The sequence below is a fragment of the Ranitomeya variabilis genome, chromosome 4 (genome assembly GCF_051348905.1).
Source record: "Ranitomeya variabilis isolate aRanVar5 chromosome 4, aRanVar5.hap1, whole genome shotgun sequence".
NCBI lineage: Eukaryota > Metazoa > Chordata > Amphibia > Anura > Dendrobatidae > Ranitomeya > Ranitomeya variabilis.
This window is the reverse complement of record NC_135235.1, coordinates 339,319,126-339,339,450: the sequence shown is the minus strand read 5'-3', so window position 1 is coordinate 339,339,450 and position 20,325 is coordinate 339,319,126. Positions and strand designations below refer to the sequence as shown.

The following is a 20,325-nucleotide window of genomic DNA, read 5'->3' as shown; positions in this document are numbered from 1 at the left end:
TTTTCTCCCATGTAAGCAGTCTTCCATATGGATTCAACTATAATTTACATTTGGTTACCTTTACACAACCTGTGTGAATACTGCCTACTAGACTGGGGAACCATCATTGGGTATGACTTATGATACATAAATAGGTACATATCCTCAGTAGCTAATCCTATCTAATTGACATTTTGCATTATGTACTTCAAGGTTCTACTTATACGAATCCATTTACATGATGCACTTTATGTATGGAGTTATTGTGCTTTCTTTTTAATCACATCAATTGATATTTATTAACTTTATTGGATTAATTAGTAAATGCAGTATATAAATGCCCATCACTTTTTTATCCATTTGGATCATGTATTCATTTTTGTTTTAGCTACTTATATCCATTTTATGTGTATGTTCATACCCCGCATCATCCTGCACTTTTTCCCACTTAGTTTTTTTCCTTTTTTCTCACTCGTCGTTATAAAAATGTAATTTGTATCCAAATATAAATTATTTCATTTAATCTTGGTTGTGTATCATTTTTAGGTTAACAACCACAGGTGGATAAACCACACCACAACCGAGTATAATCCTTATTGTAATATTTTATTAAAGAACAATTAAAAGTAGACATGAAATACACATTAAAATGAGAAAAACTGGATAACCAATAAACAGGACACAAAGAGTGCCCGGCACATGAAGCCTATAGCAGCAGAGTAGAAATTCAATGCCCCATAAAGTGCTAACAGTGATGTAATCACACAGCAATGTCAATACCAAAGTATGAAAGCTTCAGCGATCACACCATCAAAACAGTGCCTGGTGTCGAAGACAACCACATAGTATTTAGTGTGTGCGATGGCCAAGCTCAGTACAGAGGATCAACATGCTGCTGAATAATATAGGGCAAACCATATACCATAAATCAATAATATTTTCCCACATTAGAATCAGTGTATAATGTGAAAATGCAAAAAAACAGGCATGAGCCCAAAACATAGAAATATAACTGAAAGAGGCATGATATACTCACTAAATGTTATAGAGGCCTCCTGAGGAAGTCTCTACGAAACGTGCGTTGGGGCGGCAGGGACCAACGTGGTACCGGCACTTTGCCTTTATAACATTTAGTGAGTATATCATGCCTCTTTCAGTTATATTTCTATGTTTTGGGCTCATGCCTGTTTTTTGACATTTTCACATTATACACTGATTCTAATGTGGGAAAATATTATTGATTTATGGTATATGGTTTGCCCTATATTATTCAGCAGCATGTTGATCCTCTGTACTGAGCTTGGCCATCGCACACACTAAATACTATGTGGTTGTCTTCGACACCAGGCACTGTTTTGATGGTGTAATCGCTGAAGCTTTCATACTTTGGTATTGACATTTCTGTGTGATTACATCACTGTTAGCACTTTATGGGGCATTGAATTTCTACTCTGCTGCTATAGGCTTCATGTGCCGGGCACTCTTTGTGTCCTGTTTATTGGTTATCCAGTTTTTCTCATTTTAATGTGTATTTCATATCTACTTTTAATTGTTCTTTAATAAAATATTACAATAAAGATTATACTCGGTTGTGCTGTGGTTTATCCACCTGTGGTTGTTAATATTCCTTGAGTTGTTTGTCCTTTAATACGTTTCTGGGCATTTGTTAGTTTTTGATATCATTTTTAGGTTGTAAAGTTTAAATATTACACAAAGATAACACAAGTAAACACAAAATGCAGTTTTTAAATGAAGGTCATTATTAGTGATGAGCGAGTGTACTCGTTGCTTGGGTTTTCCCAAGCACGCTCGGGTGACCTAGAGTATTTATGACTGCTTGGAGATTTAGTTTTCATAATTCATAATCTACACTGTGTGCAGAATTATTAGGCAAGTTGTATTTTAGAGGATTATTTTTATTATTGATCAACAACTATGTTCTCAATCAACCCAAAAGACTCAAATATCAAAGCTTAATATTTTTGGAAGTTGGAGTGGATTTTTTTTTTTTTTAGATTTGGCTATCTTAGGCCGGGATCACACACACAGCGAGATACGGCCGAGTCTCGCAGGTTAAAACCAAGCTCTGGCACCGGCATTCCAGAGCGGAGCGTGCGGCCGCATAGCAATACATGGAGCTGCACGCTCCGCCCCGCAGTGCCGATACCAGAGCTTGTTTTTAACCTGCGAGACTCGGCCATGTCTCGCTGTAGTGTGACTCCGGCCTCAGGAGGATATGTGTGTGCTGGTAACTATTACTGTGCAGAATTATTAGGCAACTTAATAAAAACCAAATATATTCCCATCTCACTTGTTTATTTTCACCAGGTAAACCAATATAACTGCACAAAATTTAGAAATAAACATTTCTGACATGCAAAAACAAAACCCCACAAAATTATTGACCAATATAGCCACCTTTCTTTATGATGACACTCAACAGCCTTCCATCCATAGATTCTGTCAGTTGCTTGATCTGTTTACGATCAACATTGTTTGCAGCAGCCACCACAGCCTCCCTGACACTTTTCCAAGAGGTGGACTGTTTTCCCTCCCTGTAGATTTCACATTTTATGAGGGACCACAGGTTCTCTATGGGGTTCAGATCAGGTGAACAAGGGGGCCATGTCATTATTTTTTTCTTCTTTGAGACCTTTACTGGCCAGCCACGCTGTGGAGTAGTTGGAGGCATGTGATGGAGCATTGTCCTGCATGAAAATCATGTTTTTCTTGAACGATACTGACTTCTTCCTGTACCACTGCTTAAAGAAGTTGTCTTCCAGAAACTGGCAGTAGGTCTGGGAGTTGAGCTTCACTCCATCCTCAACCCGAAAAGGTCCCACAAGTTCATCTTTGATGATACCAGCCAATACCAGTACCCCACCTCCACCTTGCTGGCGTCTGAGTCGGAGTGGAGCTCTCTGCCCTTTACTGATCCAGCCTCTGGCCCATCAGGAGTCACTCTCATTTCATCAGTCCATAAAACCTTTGAAAAGTCAGTCTTTAGATATTTCTTGGCCCAGTCTTGACGTTTTATCTTTGGTTTCTTGTTCAAAGGTGGTCGTTTTTCAGCCTTCCTTACCTTGGCCATGTACCTGAGTATCGCACACCTTGTGCTTTTTGTTACTCCAGTAACGTTGCAGCTCTGAAATATGGCAAAACTGGTGGCAAATGGCATCTTGGCACCTTCACGCTTGATTTTCCTCAATTCATGGGCAGTTATTTTGCGCCTTTTTTGCCAAACACGCTTCTTGCGACCCTGTTGGCTATTTGACATGAAACGCTTGGTTGTTCAGTGATCATGATTCAAAAGTTTGGCAATTTCAAGACTTCTGCATCCCTCTGCAAGACATGTCACAAATTTGGACTTTTCAGAGCCCGTCAAATCTCTCTTCTGACCCATTTTGCCAAAGGAAAGGAAGTTGCCTAATAATTAAGCACACCTTATGTAGGGTTTTGATGTCATTAGACAACACCCCTCCTCATTACAGAGATGCACATCACCTGATTTACTTAATTGGTGGTTGGCTCTCAAGCCTGAACAGCTTGGAGTAGGACAACATGTATAAAAAGTATCATGTGATCAAAATACAACTTGCCTAATAATTCTGCACACAGTGTATATACACACACTGCAAGCTGCAGCAGGTCCATCTATATACACACTGCAAGCTGCAGCAGGTATATCTATATACACACTGCAAGCTGCAGCAGGTATATCTATATACACACTGCAAGCTGCAGCGAGTCCATCTATATATGCAGCGCCCCAGAGTCCTGGTCGTTGCAGTACTGTGGCTCCGCCGCTAAGGGGGGCTATGGTACGTCTGATGGCACTGAAGGAGTTCATCTGACCAGGTATCACAGACACCAATACATTTCACAGTCTGGCCTCCAGGGGGAGCTAAGGGTACTATTCATTAGGCCACTCCTCACAGTCTGGTAAAACTGGGGGTTAGGCAGGAAGTTAGAGAGAACGCTGACTGGGTTGGAACCAGGCAACACCTTGTGGCAGAGGGTGTTGTAGGGGAAGATTCGGTAGGGTCCCTGTCAGGGGTGGGATCCTGACAGAGGCCTGGCAATCAGAGAGAAAGCTACGGGACCGCGCCTGCACTTCATAGCGGCGGTGCCCTAAGAAAGGACAAGGAGCGAGATTTATTGTGCTGAGTGAGAAACGAGATCAATGCATCAGGGAGAAATACCAGTAGGAGTCGTGCTGTTAGACCGAGGCAACATCCTACTGAGGCGTAAATAACCGGTGGCCAGAACGCCGAGGAAGTACAGAGCTCTAAGCATTACTTCAAACCAACGGCAGGGCAGAGAGCTATAGGCTGGCTGCCTCACCTACATCACCTACGCAGACATAGGGGGCAACCTTTGGAGAGGGGCGACTCTAGGGTCCCGGAAAAGCTCCGAGCCTTCCCGTCATACGGGTGCGTCCTACCATAAGATCTGGGGGGCGAGAAGAAGAAGAACATCAGAATTGAGTTGTTGTGAGGGAACACGAGGAACAGACACAACAGTTGTGGGGTACTATCCCGTAAGCACAGCAGGGGAGGACCACAATACACAAACGCTAGAAGGTAGGCACAGATTTCCACCTGCAACGGGAACTCTGGAGGTGCCATCGGACCGGCCGGACTTGCGCAGCCCGGTTAACCGTATTCCGGACTGAGGACCCAGAAGCCTTCAGTAAAGAGGTAAAGAGACTGCAACCTGGTGTCCTCGTTATTTACTGCGGCCTGCACCACATCATAACTACCACCATCCACACCCTTTCCTTGGGCGCCCCTCGGCAGGGTCACGGACAGGGTCTAGCCACCGTGACAACCCCAGAGCAGAGACTCAGAGGCCCGGTACCGGGTACCCCTCGGCCCTGCGGCAGTGGGGGCGCTCCATATACACAGTGCAAGCTGCAGCAGGTCCATCTATGTGCACAAACTGCAAGCTGCAGCAGGTCTATCTATGTGCACACACTGCAAGCTGCAGTAGGTCCATCTATATACACACTGCAAGCTGCAGTAGGTCCATCTATATACACACCAAGCTGCAGCAGATCCATCTACATACACACTGCAAGCTGCAGCAGGTCCATCTATATACACTGCAAGCTGAAGTATGTCCATCTATATACACTGCAAGCTGCAGCAGGTCCATCTATATACACTGCAAGCTGTAGCAGGTCCATCTATACACACAATGCAAGCTGCAGCAGGTCCATCTATATTATTAATTATTATTATTATTTATTTATATAGCACCATTAATTCCATGGTGCTGTACATGAGAAAGGGGTTACATACAGGGTTATAGCTATCATTTACAGTAAACAGGTTTACAGTGACACACTGGTACAGAGGGGAGAGAACCCTGTCCTTGCGGACTTACATTCTATGCAAGCTGTAGCAGGTCCATCTATATACACACTGCAAGCTGTACTAGGTCCATCTATATACACACTGCAAGCTGTAGCAGGTCCATCTATACACACACTGCAAGCTGCAGCAGGTCCATCTATATACACACCGCAAGCTGTAGCAGGTCCATCTATATACACACTGCAAGCCATAGCAGGTCCATCTATATACACACTGCAAGCTGTAGCAAGTCCATCTATATACACACTGCAAGCTGCAGCAGGTCCATCTATATACACACTGCAAGCTGCAGCAGGTCCATCTATATACACACTGCAAGCTGCAGCAGGTCAATCTATATACACACTGCAAGCTGCAGCAGGTCAATCTATATACACACTGCAAGCTGCAGCAGGTCCATCTATATACACACTGCAAGCTGCAGCAGGTCCATCTATATACACACTGCAAGCTGCAGCAGGTCCATCTATATACACACTGCAAGCTGCAGCAGGGCCATCTATATACACACTGCAAGCGGCAGCAGGTCCATCTATATACACACTGCAAGCTGCAGCAGGGCCATCTATATACACACTGCAAGCTGCAGCAGGTTCATCTATATACACACACTGCAAGCTGCAGCAGGTCCATCTATATACACACCGCAAGCTGCAGCATGTCCATCTATATACACACTATATATATGGATCCTTTGTATACTACAGCAGTTGTGGAGTGGAGCCAGCAGATAGTAGTGCTGTCTGAGTGTATGCAGAGTTCGCAGAGCTGGGCTACATTGCATTGTTCAGGATCTGTGAGGCAGCAATGTGGGCAGCCACAGGTGCTGAAATCTTTGCCTGCATTGTAAGCAGAGCTGCTGGGACACATCTACACCCCCGACTGTACACTTGCATTGTCATGTGTGTCCATTATACAGTATGGAGCATCATGTGTGGCCATTATACAATATGGAGCATCATGTGTGGCCATTATACAGTATGGAGCATCATGTGTGGCCATTATACAATATGGAGCATCATGTGTGGCCATTATACAGTATGGAGCATCATGTGTGGCCATTATACAGTATGGAGCACTGTGTGGCCATATTTTTTCTGTTTATATTGTTTATGAAACAGTGTTATCAGCAGTGCTAAATGGGTGTGGTTGGGGCGTGTTTATGGGTGTGACTAGTTGTGAAATGGGTGTGGTCAGGGTGTGGCCTAAAATTTGCAGCGGCGCACTGCGCACACCGCTACCTTTGTCCCTCTTTGCCTTCTTCAAAAGTTGGGAGGTATGCCCCTTTTTTTCTTTCCCTTCTTTTGGTTAGAAAAAAAGCTCCAAACAGGAATGGTATTTTCACAAAAGGAAGGGGAGGGAAGATATTCTCCTTTTCTGAGTACTTGGGTGAATAACAGTTAACAAAATGAAACATTTAAACTTGCTCCAACACTTCATTCAGTCCATCAGGAAATAGACTTTGTAGATTTTTTGTATTGTGTCTTTGGCCATTCATTCGCGCTTGCAGTGTTTGCGTTGTACAGACCACATCATGAAGACCACAGACATGGGTGATAACACACTACATAATCAGAATTGCAAGTCAATTCCTGATTAATGCTGTATATGGCACCAATGTCATGTGCTTTCAATTGTTTAACCTCATGATCAATGATTTTGCAACAACATTTTTTTATTCCGCACCCTACTACCCCCTTATTCTGATGACCAGTTCCCCTATTCAATTCTCCTCTTTTTCCCATTATTTTATTTTCACTTATGTTCCTGCTTTTAGTTTCTAGTTTCCTAGAATTAATATTTTCAATAAACTTAGTGCTATGATGTTTTTAAATTGTTCTTCCTCTGCGGAAAGTAATGGCTCGCTTTTCTGGGATTAGTTTTTTCAAAATGGAGTCTCTGAGTTGGAGATTCTTTTCAAAAGCCATCTGAATGAATTATTCGGGTAACGTTTTCAATAAGCCTATTTTTAAGTATTTTTTACTGATTGAAATAATTTTCGGTGAAAGTACAGTTCTTTCTTATGAATTGATTGGGGGGTATATTCTTCCATCAAGATCTCTATTGAAATCTTCAGGTTTGAAGTATGTTCTACTCAAAGTGGATTGATTTGAGTGAAACAATTCAAGATCCAAGAGGACAATACTGTCCCTAGCAATATGAGCTGTAAAAGATAAACCCCATATATTCTTAAGTTTTTCTACAACACCTGTGCCACACCAGAGAATATATGTCATTGATATAACAATGGTAATATTTAATGTTCCTAACATGAACATCAGATATGATCTGCAACAGGGACTCAAAAGCCCCCAAAACAGATTGGAGAAACGAGTCCCAATTGCTGTGCCAAAACGCTGGAGGTAAAGCTCATCCTGGATAGAGAAGGGATTGTGCTCCTAGATGAATTTTAAACCACTTAAAAGAAATGCCCTCTGTTCAGGTTGGATAGTAGGATTGGCGGAGAGATAATAGTTCACCATTTCCAAACCCAACTTGTGGTCAATGCTTGGATAGAGAGCGGTGACATCCATGGTGACAAACCAATCATCTTCCCATCTGATATTCGCTGTTTCTATTAAAATTGTGTCCGACTCCCTCAAATATGATGGCATCTTGAAAAAAATTTTTCTGGTAAAAACAGGTCAATATAATGAGAAGGTGAGCTTGTGTGTATAGATCAAAATGTGAAGGAGTATAACAAATTGATTGAAGACGCATACAAATCACTTTTGTATTTAACTGTATTTTAATTAACTAAAAAAGAAAAATATTTCCTTACTAATTCAGCTCCAATCCGGACAATATTCTATCATCTGTCCAAAGTACACAAACATCAAAAGACTCTCCCTGGACGTTCTATTATTTCAGGGATAGGCTCACAAGCTCTTTCGCATTGGTATCATTGGCATCTATTCAGGAAGGACTCCATTTTGAAATAACTAATCTCAGAAAAGCCAGCCATCCCTTTCCGCAGAGGAAAAACAATTTAAAAACACCATCGCACACCCAGCCTCCTGCTAGTGGCTGTCACTATATTCTTAAACTCCTGCCTGTATAATGATGCCAGTCCCTGGCTGAAGTAATAGCCGAAAAGCACGTCGGGTGGGAGACATTTCAGGTACACTACCATCTGCCTTATCTTATTGAGTCAGCCACATCTACATCCATCCACGCTCTTATTAGAGATATTATATACAGCTCTGGCAAAAATTAAAGGGAAGGTGCCGTGATTTTAATTTTTATATTAATAGCTATTGATTATATAATCAATTTTTTATTTATTGACTTTTACTTTTGCCACTGGAGGCTGCCATTTTCATTAGTGGGGGCATAAGTGTCTGGGCACGACACTTGCACACCTCACTTAATGGCAGCCATGGGCATAAGAGACTGAAGTCGGACTCCGACAGCATCTCTTACATTGAGACTGCTCCTCCTGCCTCTTAGCTGTGACCTGGGCACACCCCTTGGGCTGTCCAGGTCACAGCTGTGGTAGGAGATAGTGGCCATTTTGTTGTAGCCCTCAGCACATGGTGTGGGCTGTATTTTCCCCTGTCATCACACACAGTGCTAAGTGTATGCGATGACAGGAGCTGCCAGGGAGAAGCTGCCGGGAAACAAGGGTCCGGGTTGAGTATCTGCAGCGGGAGCAGTGATTGCAGCCTGTAATTAATATTCCAGTACAGGCTGTGATAACCGCTCACTGCTGACCTTTTCAGAGCACAGCAGGGAGATAGTCACACTGCTCTGCCCTGAACAGGATGCAGCACTTCCTGGAAGAGGAGGGAAGGCAAGTACAAGTTTTTTGTTTTTTGTCCCCCTATGCATTGTATAGATGATGGAGGGCTATGTATGTATATCTGGCTGTAGGTATGTATGTAGGCACGTCTGGCTGTAGGTATGGCTGCCTGTCTGCAGGTATGGCTGCCTGTCTGCAGGCATGTCTGGCTGTAGGCATGTAGGTAGGCATGTATGGCTGCATGCCTGTAGGTATGTATGGCTGCATGCCTGTAGGTATGTATGGCTGCATGCCTGTAGGCATGTATGGCTGCATGCGTGTAGGCATGTATGGCTGCATGCCTGTAGGCATGTATGGCTGCAGGTAGGCATGTATGGCTGTAGGTAGGCATGTATGGCTGTAGGTAGGCATGTATGTCTAAGTATGTATGTCTGTACGTATGTATGGCTGTATGTCTGTAGGTATGTATGGCTGTAGGTAGGCATGTATATATGCTGTAGGTAGGTATGCATGTATGTCTAAGTATGTCTGTCTGTAGGTATGTATGGCTGTATGTAGGTATGTATGGCTGTAGGTAGGTATGTATGGCTGTAGGTAGGTATGGCTGTAGGCATGTATGGCTGGCTCCCACATGATCAGCTCATTCCTCTCCTGAAATACTCTGTGCTGTTGGGGATGTCGCTTCTGTATGTAACTAGTCTGTGACTTCCCACGTGATCAGCACACTCCTTTCCTGAAATACTCTGTGCTGCTGGGGACACTCTGTATGTAACTAGTCTGTGACCTTCCACATGATCAGCGCACTACTCTCCTGAAATACATACAGAGTATCCACAGCAGCACAGAGTATTTCAGGAGAGGAGTGTGCTGATCACGTAGAAGGTCACAGACTAGTTACATACAGAGTATCCCCAGCAGCACAGAGTAACTAGTCTGTGACCTTCTACATGATCAGCACACTCCTCTCCTGAAATACTCTGTGCTGCTGGGAACACTGCTTCTGTATGTAACTATTCTATTTATATAATTATCTTAAATTGTCTGTCATCCACTTACGTCTGGACGTCCTCGAATCTCACAATCCACCACGCCGCACCAGAAGTATGCCGACCGCCATATTGGAATACCCAAGTGATGGGTATTCCAATATGGCACCCGCTGGTGGTACCAGTCTGTCAGTCGCTCCCCGTCTCCTCTCTTCCGTCTGTCGCTCCCCAGTCTCCCCTCGCTCCGCTCCGTCGCTCCCAGTCTCTCCTCGCTCCTCTCCGTCGCTCACCATCTCCCCTCACTCCTCCTGCCAACAATCCTAGCGGTGTTGGCAGGACAGAGTGCAGATCGCCAATCACATGGATGAGAGCAGGTGCTGCATTTGGATCCCAGAGATGCTGCTCTCCTCACTGCTGATCTCGGGGCTCCTGAGTGCGGAGGTGCAAGGAGCGGAAAGCGGCGGAGATAGTGAGAGGCGGGGCTCCAGAGGGAGGCGGGGCTCCGGGAATCACCGGCTGTAACCGGAGGAAATACCGTATACGATGATGGAAGCCCGATGCTATTGCATCGTAAGGGTGGTGACGTGCTGATGGGGGCAGGCTTTGCAGCGTGCCCCCATCGGCACGTCACCACCCTCCCGATGCGATAGCATCGGGCCTCCATTTAGTAACTGTATAACTGCCACCTGAGGAAGACAGAGCTATTCCATTGAAACGCGTTGTGGAAACCATTAAATGAAGACTTTTTAAATACCAGCTGTATTATGTCGCTTGCGCTCCCTTTGACCGGTTGAGCCCCCAAATTTGACACAAAGACACTTCTTACATTAGTAAAGAGGAATATGTAATAAAAGAAGGGATATGAGATGGTTTACTGTATGTAATCCATGTCTCATATCATGTCGGGTTTGTGAAGGAGATAGGAAAAGCCGGCAATTACCGGCTTTTCTGCTATCTAGCGCTGAAATAAAATATATATATATATATATATATATATATATATATATATATATATATATATATATATATATATATATATATATATATATATATATATATATATATATATATATATATATATATACATACTAGACTGTGGCCCGATTCTAACGCATCGGGTATTCTAGAATATGCATGTCCCCGTAGTATATGGACAATGATGATTCCAGAATTCACGGCAGACTGTGCCCGTCGCTGATTGGTCGAGGCAACCTTTATGACATCATCGTCGCCATGGCAACCATTATGACATCTACGTCGATACTGTGCCCGTCGCTGATTGGTCGAGGCGAATTCACGGCAGACTGTGCCCGTCACTGATTGGTCGAGGCAACCTTTATGACATCATCGTCGCCATGCTGTGCCCGTCTCTGATTGGCCTGGCGGCCTCGACCAATCAGAGACGCGGGATTTCCAGGACAGACAGACAGACAGACAGACGGAAAAACCCTTAGACAATTATATATATAGATATATATATATACACACACACACACACACACACACACACACACACACACACACACATACACACACAGTATATAGACTGTATATACGTTTTTAAGAATATTTGAGCCGATGGATCCATGATATGTTCAATCGCCGTACGGAAGACACATGGATAAATTTGTGCATAAAAATCGCATCTTCGCATTGAATACGGAACAGTGTTTTGGGACAATTACTGCGTATTACGGCCGTTACAAAAGGGACCGTTTTTACTTACGCCTAACTTACTGTTAGGGCAGTGGGAATCTGGAATTCTTTGCCTGAGGAGGTGGTGATGGCAAACTCAGTCGAGGGGTTCAAGAGAGGCCTGGATGTCTTCCTGGAGCGTAACAATATTGTATCTTACAGTTATTAGGTTCTTTAGAAGGACGTAGATTTGGGGATTTATTCTGACGGAATATAGGCTGAACTGGATGGACAAATGTCTTTTTTTGTCCTTGCTTGCTAACTATATGGCGGTATTATGTATGTTCTATATGGGGGTATTATGTGTGATCTATATGGCGGTATTATGTGTGATTTATATGGCGGTATTATGTGAGAACACTATGGCAGTATTATCTGCAGAAAGGTGACCCATTCTAGGGTGGTTCTGGCTGAGCACCTGCACACAGGTCTGGGGTATTAGAGGGGGCAGCATGACCTCCAGTTAGGTGCTGTCAGGGGAGGGCTGGTGAGGAAGCTGAAGAGAGGGGTTTCATTTTTATTGTTATATGACTACATTTCCCCCCCAGCTTGCTTCCCAGCATCTCCACAGACTGCGCCTGTCGCCTCGCTTTCACACATCGCCAGGACAGGATGGAGCAGAAGCTGAGGAGGGGAATGGGGTCTTTGCATGCAAAGTCTGGATCATAGCAGGCCATCAGTCAGCAGAAATGTTTCCTGGATTTCTGTGGAGCAGACATGCAGACGGTCCATCCATGTGCATAAAACACAGTGCTCTATGTACAATCCCTGGCTGCTCCATGCTCCGAACAGGGTGCCCCCCCATAAATCAACACACTGCTCTCCTGAAATACTCTGTGCTGCTGTCACCCTGCTCCCTCCACCATACATCTCCCTCTGTGACGCCTCATAGACCAGCACACTGCTCTCCTGAAATACTCTGTGCTGCTGTCACCCTGCTCGCTCCACCATACATCTCCCTCTGTGATGCCTCATAGACCAGCACACTGCTCTCCTGAAATACTCTGTGCTGCTGTCACCCTGCTCGCTCCACCATACATCTCCCTCTGTGACGCCTCATAGACCAGCACACTGCTCTCCTGAAATACTCTGTGCTGCTGTCACCCTGCTCCCTCCACCATATATCTCCCAGAATCATTGCTGCCTGCCATCCTTAGCGACTGTACTTGTCAGTATAATTTTGCAGTCACCAACAAAATGGCTGCTCACCTCTTATCCCTTAGCAAACACCCAGAGGGGGAGGAGAGGAGTGACAGATATATATATATATTTCAATTCAATATCTATATCTCACTGTGCAATTGCAACTGTTGTCGTCTACATATAATATTATACTTATGTGCTTCTACTCTACCATGTCACTGTATGGTTATTTCTTATATAGATATCAAACATGTCCTTTCCAATGATGTTTTTATGAAGTCTATAATTTGTGTGCGTGCCAGTCTTTTTTCAGCATTTCCACTGCATACCCACTCTTGTTTTCAATAAAGGTTTTTTTTTTTACTGCCACTTTACATTAAATTATTTGACCCCCACGTTGGATTTTCCATTTCTGTAATATGTGTGTGTGTATATATGTGTGTGTATATATGTGTGTGTATATATGTGTGTGTGTGTGTGTGTGTGTGTGTGTGTGTGTGTGTGTGTGTGTGTGTGTGTGTGTGTGTGTGTGTATATATATATGCATGTGTGTGTGTGTGTATATATATATATATGCATGTGTGTGTGTATATATATATATATATATGCATGTGTGTATATATATGTGTGTGTGTGTATATATGTGTGTATATATATATGTGTGTGTGTGTGTGTGTGTGTATATATATATATATGTGTGTGTGTGTGTATGTATATATGTGTGTGTGTGTGTGTGTGTGTGTGTGTGTGTGTGTGTGTGTGTGTGTGTGTGTGTGTGTGTGTGTGTGTGTGTGTGTGTGTGTGTGTGTGTGTGTGTGTGTGTCCGGGATTGGCATCTGAACCGTCGCAGCTACAGCCACAAAATTTTGCACAGTCACACGTCTGGACCCCGAGAGCGTCAAAGCTATGTTGTGAGGTGAAATTTTAACCCCGCGCTTTCCAATTCACCAAACAATTTTGCCCCTATCTACTTAATGGGGAAAAAATGAAAGAAAAAAAGTGTTGGAGGCAAATTAACAGCTGCCAGATGTGAAGAAGGGGGACTTAAAGAATGAGAGCGATGGCGCCAAAGAGTATATACTGTACAGTTGCTAAGGTGGGGCCCCAACATGGGATAATCACCACACCACCACGGGGATATGAACACACACAAAATGCGCCACACACTACCACGTGCTCGAACACATATACCACTCTCAGCGCACATTTCACCACACATACACCAACCTCGCCACATAAAAGTCGAAACACAAAAGTCGCCGCTCAAAACTCGCCACGCGCAAAACTCTCCACATGCAAAACTCGCCACACGTGCAAAACTCACCTCATGGAAAACTCGCCACACGCAAAACTTGCGCACGCGGAAAAATTGCCACATGCACAAAAGTTGCAACACATGCAAAAGTTGCCTCACACAAAACTTGCACATACTCAAAAGGCACCACACATAAATCTCGCCACGCGCAAAACTCGCCATGCGCAAAACTTGCTGCACACAACTTGCTACACTAACCTGTCACATGCAACTCGACACACAAAAAGTTGCTACACGCATGTCGCCACACAAAACTCATCTCACAAAAGTCGCTACATGCATGTCGCCACACGCAACTCAACACACACAACTTGACACACGAAACTCGCCCTAAAACACACACAAGTCTGGTATTATCCTTCAAAAATAAAAATCTGTTTAATAAGCAAACAAACTACAAGAGCAACAAATGTACCATATAGGAATCCGGCAGCTGTCAGTCACATGACCTGTCTATTATGTGTACGTGTGAGCTAATATATACTGCCAGGGGGTGGGCTTACTGTTGGCTGGGGATTTATCAGGATGCCAATTTAGCTTACAAATACTGAGGTAAAAATACTGACCAAATAACGTGTGAACGAGGTCTAATACAGGAGGAGATGACATACAGATATATACTATATACAGGAGGAGATGACATACAGGTATATACTATTTACAGGGGAGATGACACACAGGTATATACTATATACAGGAGGAGATGACACACAGATATATACTATATACAGGAGCGATGACACAGGTATATACTATATACAGGAGGAGATGACATACAGGTACATACTACATACAGCAGGAGATGACATACAGGTATATGCTATATATAGGAGGAGATGACATACAGGTATATACTATATACAGGAGGAGATGACACAGATATATACTATATATAGGTGAGATGACACAGGTATATACTATATACAGGAGTAGATTACATACAGGTATATACTATATATAGGAGATGACATACAGGTATATACTATATACAGGAGATGACATACAGGTGTATACTATATATAAGGGAGATGACAAGCATGTATATAATGAGGTGAAAATGAGAGGTGTGAGGTGAAAATGAAAAGGTGTGAGTGCAAAATGAGAGGAGTGAGGGAAAATAGTGGAGTGATCAGAAAATGACAGATGTGAGGTCGAAATGACAAGTATTAGGGGGGAATGAGAGGAGTGAGGGGGAAAATAAGAGGAATGAGGGGGAAAATGAGAGGAATGAGGGGGAAAATGAGAGGTGTGAGGGAGAAAATGAGAGACGTGAGGGGGAAAATGAAAGATGTGATGGGGAAATAAGAGAAGTGAGGTGCTATAACTAACCACAGATATTTACTATGCCCAGGCAACGCCGGGCTCTTCAGCTAGTGTATATATATATATATATATATATATATATATATATATATATATATATATATATATATATATATATATATATATATATATATACACACACACACACACACACACACACACACACGTACACATATATGCATACGCACGCATACATACACAATGTAGACGGGAGGAAGGAGGGGTTAAGGGGAACCTGTCACCCACCCCCCAGTCGTTTCAAACTAAAAGAGCCACCTTGTGCAGCAGTAATGCTGCATTCTGACAAGGTGGCTCTTTTAGTTCTGGGTGCTGTAACTAGAGAAATGATCTGCTTTTTAATGTCAGAAATACCTGTTCCTCAGTCAGGGAGGCCGGCGTTTCCCCCCTGCTTTAGACGCCACACAGCTGTCACTCACATCTTGTTGACGCCGTGCGCCGCCTCCTCAGCGCTGTTTTGAAAATAGCCGGCGCCTGCGCTCTTTTCCCCTGCCTGGTGCAGGCGCAGGGAGCGCTGGCCGTCTTTCCTCATATGCAGCCCAGCTGACTGCACCTGCGCGGCCGCCCTGCCTGTGATTCCCAGCCCCGCAGTGACTTATGATTTATTCACATTGCGGGGCTGGGATTCACAGGCAAAGAGGCAGAGCTCCACCATCCTCTTTAGATACAATAGATGTACAGTGGTTACTACTGATAAGATTCTCTCAGTAATGGGAAAGTCTTCACTGAATACAGATTTTACCTCAGTATTGAGAATTTTGATAACGACTGATCAGTTCTGGTAGAGAAAGAAGCACATTTCTGATAAGATAAATAAAATATAAACAGCAGCTACTCTTTAAACTTTCAATCTATGTAAATGTACTCACTTGACTTTCCAATTTTCATGAGAAACAAGTGAAGATCATCAGGCAGGTCTTCTGGAATAAATCTTTGTGCAAGCCTAGGTAATAAGGTCCTATCAAAAATGAGAAAATTATTTTAGCTTAACATTTACACTTCAGCTGAGATAAAGCAAGTTCTACTTTTTATATACACTTTTCCCTCCCAATAAAAATCTTGTTCGTAGTTACTGCCTACACTCTAGCTTGTTTAAAGGAGATTTCCCCATAAACAGCATACATCACCCATCTGCAGGATAGATGATAAATGTATTAAGGCCATGGGCTTCAAACTATAGAGCTCCTACCAATCCTAACAACATGGGTCCCGAGACTCCTGGTATACAAGTAGTGGTGCACATGCATAACCAACCATCATTACATTCACTTCTGTAGAATGACCGAGACAGCCAAGCAGGCTGCACAATCTGAAACAACTATCTGGTCACCTACTTGTCTATGGCTGGTACCTGCTCACATGTATTTTCCATGGAAAAGATAAAAAGAAGCTTGGCACTCAATGCTAGAGCAAAGACACTTCTATAAGGAGCAGGTGTTGTGAAGAGGTGGCCATGAACATGCGCAGCTACCGTCTTTAGGGTATGTGTCCACATTCAGGATTGCATCAGGATTTGGTCAGAATTTTTCATCAGTATTTGTAAGCCAAAACCAGGAGTGGAACAATTAGAGGAAAAGTATAATAGAAAAATATGCTCCACTTCTGCATTTATCACCCACTCCTGGTTTTGGCTTACAAATACTGATGAAAAATCCTGACCAAATCCTGATGCAATCCTGAACGTGGACACATACCCTAAATGGGAGTAATTAAGCTCTTGGACTGTTCAGCAGTATGCTTGGTTTGCAATGGAGAGAGCCACATGTAAAGTCTGTACCTTCGTGCAGTATGAATGGGGAAGAGGACCCTTATCACTCATTTCCAGGTTGGAGTACTGGAGTTGGGACCCTCACCTGTTATATATTTAGAGCATATACTTTCAATACGCTTTCAATGTCTGAGAAGGAAATATCCTTTAAAAATGTCATTGCGATCTTGTGACTGCTTCAATCTGACACTCATTACAGGGATACAGCTACAAACAGGTGTCAGAAGATCGCAGCGTCTTGTTACACGAACTCCTGCACTAATTAGAACTGCTTCACCATCCTATTAAACAGTGCAGGTTTTCCTTGCTCTGTCACTGCACGAGTTAATCAGTTCAGTTGATCTCTGGAGCTCTCCATCCTGAATTGTCTCAACTGTTCTGTGTTGGCCACTTCCCTCAGGAATATTTGCTGGCCACTGGAACTCAGGATTTGCCAGTGATAGTTACAACTTCATGTTTTGGAGTTGAATAAAGCTCAGTGTTTGGAGTAGGCGGATGGAGAGTTTTTCATGAGATATCTGCATGGAGTTCATTTGCATGTTTATCCTTACCCTCTCCCATTTGGTTTCTTCCTCCTATTCCTCCCCAGTTCCCGCTCTGTTTTGTGAGTGTATTTGTATGATGTGTACATAAAGTGTAATACTGATCTGTAATGCAGACACAGTGTACAATGCGTTCATTATTATTTATATAGCACCATTGATTCCATGGTGCTGTACATGAGAAGGGGTCACATACAATTACAGTAAGCAAACTAACAATTACACAGACTGATACAGAGGGGCAAGGACCCTGCCCTTGCAGGCTTACATTCTACAGGATGGTGGGGAAGGAGACAGTAGGTCGAAGGTTGCAGGAGCTTCGCTGTTGGTGAGGCGATAGCTCCGGTAGTGGTGAGGAGGCAGTGGGGTCAGTGCAGGCTGTAAGCTTTCCTGAAGAGGTGGGTTTTCTGAAGGATCTGAATGTGATTGATAGTCAGATGTGTTGGGGCAAAGAATTCCAGAGGATGGGGGATATTCGGGAGAAGTCTTGGAGGCTGTTGGATGAGGAGCGAATGTGTGGAGGAGAGAAGGAGGTCTTGGGAGGACCGGAGATTGTGTGAGGGAAGGTATCGGGAGATTAGTTCAGAGATATATGGAGGAGACAGGTTATGGATGGCTTTGTAGGTTAGTACTAGTAATTTGAACTAGATACGCTGAGGGAATGGGAGCCAGTGAAGAGATCTGCAGAGGGGGGAAGCGGAGGAGTAGCGAGGAGAGAGCCGAATTAGTTGGGCAACAGAGTTAAGGATGGACTGGAGAGGTGCAAGGGTGTTAGCAGGGAGGCCACAAAAAAGGATGTTGCAGTAGTCGAGGTGGGAGATGATGAGGGCATGCACAAGCATTTTAGTAGATTGGCGGTTGAGGAAAGGATGGATTCTGGAGATATTTTTGAGCTAGAGTCGACAGGAGGTGGAAACAGCTTGGATGTGGGGTTGGAAGGACAGGGCAGAGTCAAGGGTTACGCCGAGGCACTGGACTTCCGGTACGGGGGAAAGCGTGATGTCGTTAATTGCGATAGATAGGTCAGGTAAGGAAGATCTATGAGATGGAGGAAAGATGATGAGTTCAGATTTGTCCACATTGAGTTTGAGGAAGTGAGAGGAGAAGGAGGATATGGCTGATAGACACTCCGGGATTCTGGACAGCAGAGAGGTGACGTCTGGGCCAGAGAGGTAGATCTGAGTGTCATCAGCATAAAGGTGGCACTGGAATCCATGAGACTTTATGAGTTGTCCCAGGCCAAGTGTATAGATTGAGAAGAGTAAGGGTCCTAGAACAGAGCCTTGGGGGACTCATACAGAGCGAGGGTGGGATGAGGAAGTAGTGTGGGAGTGGGAGACGCTGAATGTGCGGTTCGAAAGGTATGAGGAGATCCAGGATAGGGCAAGGTCTTTGATGCCAAAGGAGGAGTAGGAGGCAGTGGTCAACTGTGTCAAAAGCAGAGGACAGGTCTAGAAGGAGGAGTATAGAGTATTGTCCCTTAGCTTTGGCTGTAAGAAGGTCGTTAGTAATTTTGGTCAGGGCTGTCTCAGTTGAGTGATGGGGGCGGAAACCAGATTGTAGATTGTCAAAGAGCAAGTTAAATGAGAGGTGGGAGGAAAGTTCAGCGTGGACGTGCTGCTCCAGGAGTTTGGAAGCAAATGGGAGCAGCGATATTGGGCGATAGCTGGACATAGCAGTTGGATCGAGGGTTGGTTTTTTAAGGATAGGCGGGATTGTGGCATGTTTGAAGGCAGAAGGGAAGGTGCCAGAAGTTAGTGGTAGATTGAAAAGGTGGGTTAGAGATGGGATAAGAGTGGTGGTGAGGTTGGGGAGGAGGTGGGATGAGGTTGAGCGCACAGGTGGTGAGGTGCAATTTGGAGAGGAGACAATTAAGCTCCCCTTCAGTGATGTCGGATAGGGAGGTTATGAGGTTTGGGCATTGGTCTGGTATACAAAGGGGTTCTGGTGGTTGAACAATGAAGACTTGCCTTGTTTGGTCGATCTTAATTTTAAAGTGTGTGGCAAAGTCCTCAGCAGAGATGAGGGAGGTTGGAGGGGGCAGTGGGGGGGCGGAGGAGGGAGTTAAAAGTTTTGAATAACTGTTTGGGGTTGTAGGGTAAGTAGGCATGTTTAGCAGAGGTGAGAGCAGATTTGAAAGCGAGTGTTGCCTGTTTGAATGCAGTAAAGTCGTCTTGCGAATGTGTTTTCTTCCAATGCCGGACACTTGCCGGAGATTTTTAGTGGTGTTATTGTGCCAGGGTTGTCTATTGATACGTCATACTCTGCCATGAACGAGAGGGGCAACCGTGTCAATAGCTGATGCGAGAGTGGCATTGTAGAAAGCAATGGCACTGTCTGTGCTGTGGAGTGAGGATATGGATGCCAGTGGTAGGATAGAGTCGGAGAGTGTGTGGGTGTCTAGGTGTGCAAGGTTTCTGCGGGCGGGCGCATGTT

At 44.1% G+C, this 20,325-nt stretch overlaps 1 protein-coding gene across 3 annotated transcripts in view; it reads right to left on the bottom strand.

Moving 5' to 3' along the window:
* The window catches only part of LOC143764737 (sacsin-like), a 140,010-nt gene that overhangs the window by 15,186 nt on the left and 104,499 nt on the right, over positions 1 to 20,325 (bottom strand). For all 3 annotated transcript variants that reach the window (XM_077250642.1, XM_077250641.1, XM_077250643.1), the window contains one exon: positions 16,449 to 16,537. In XM_077250642.1, the coding sequence (XP_077106757.1) occupies positions 16,449 to 16,537 (89 nt within the window). The remainder of the gene's footprint in view (positions 1 to 16,448; positions 16,538 to 20,325) is intronic.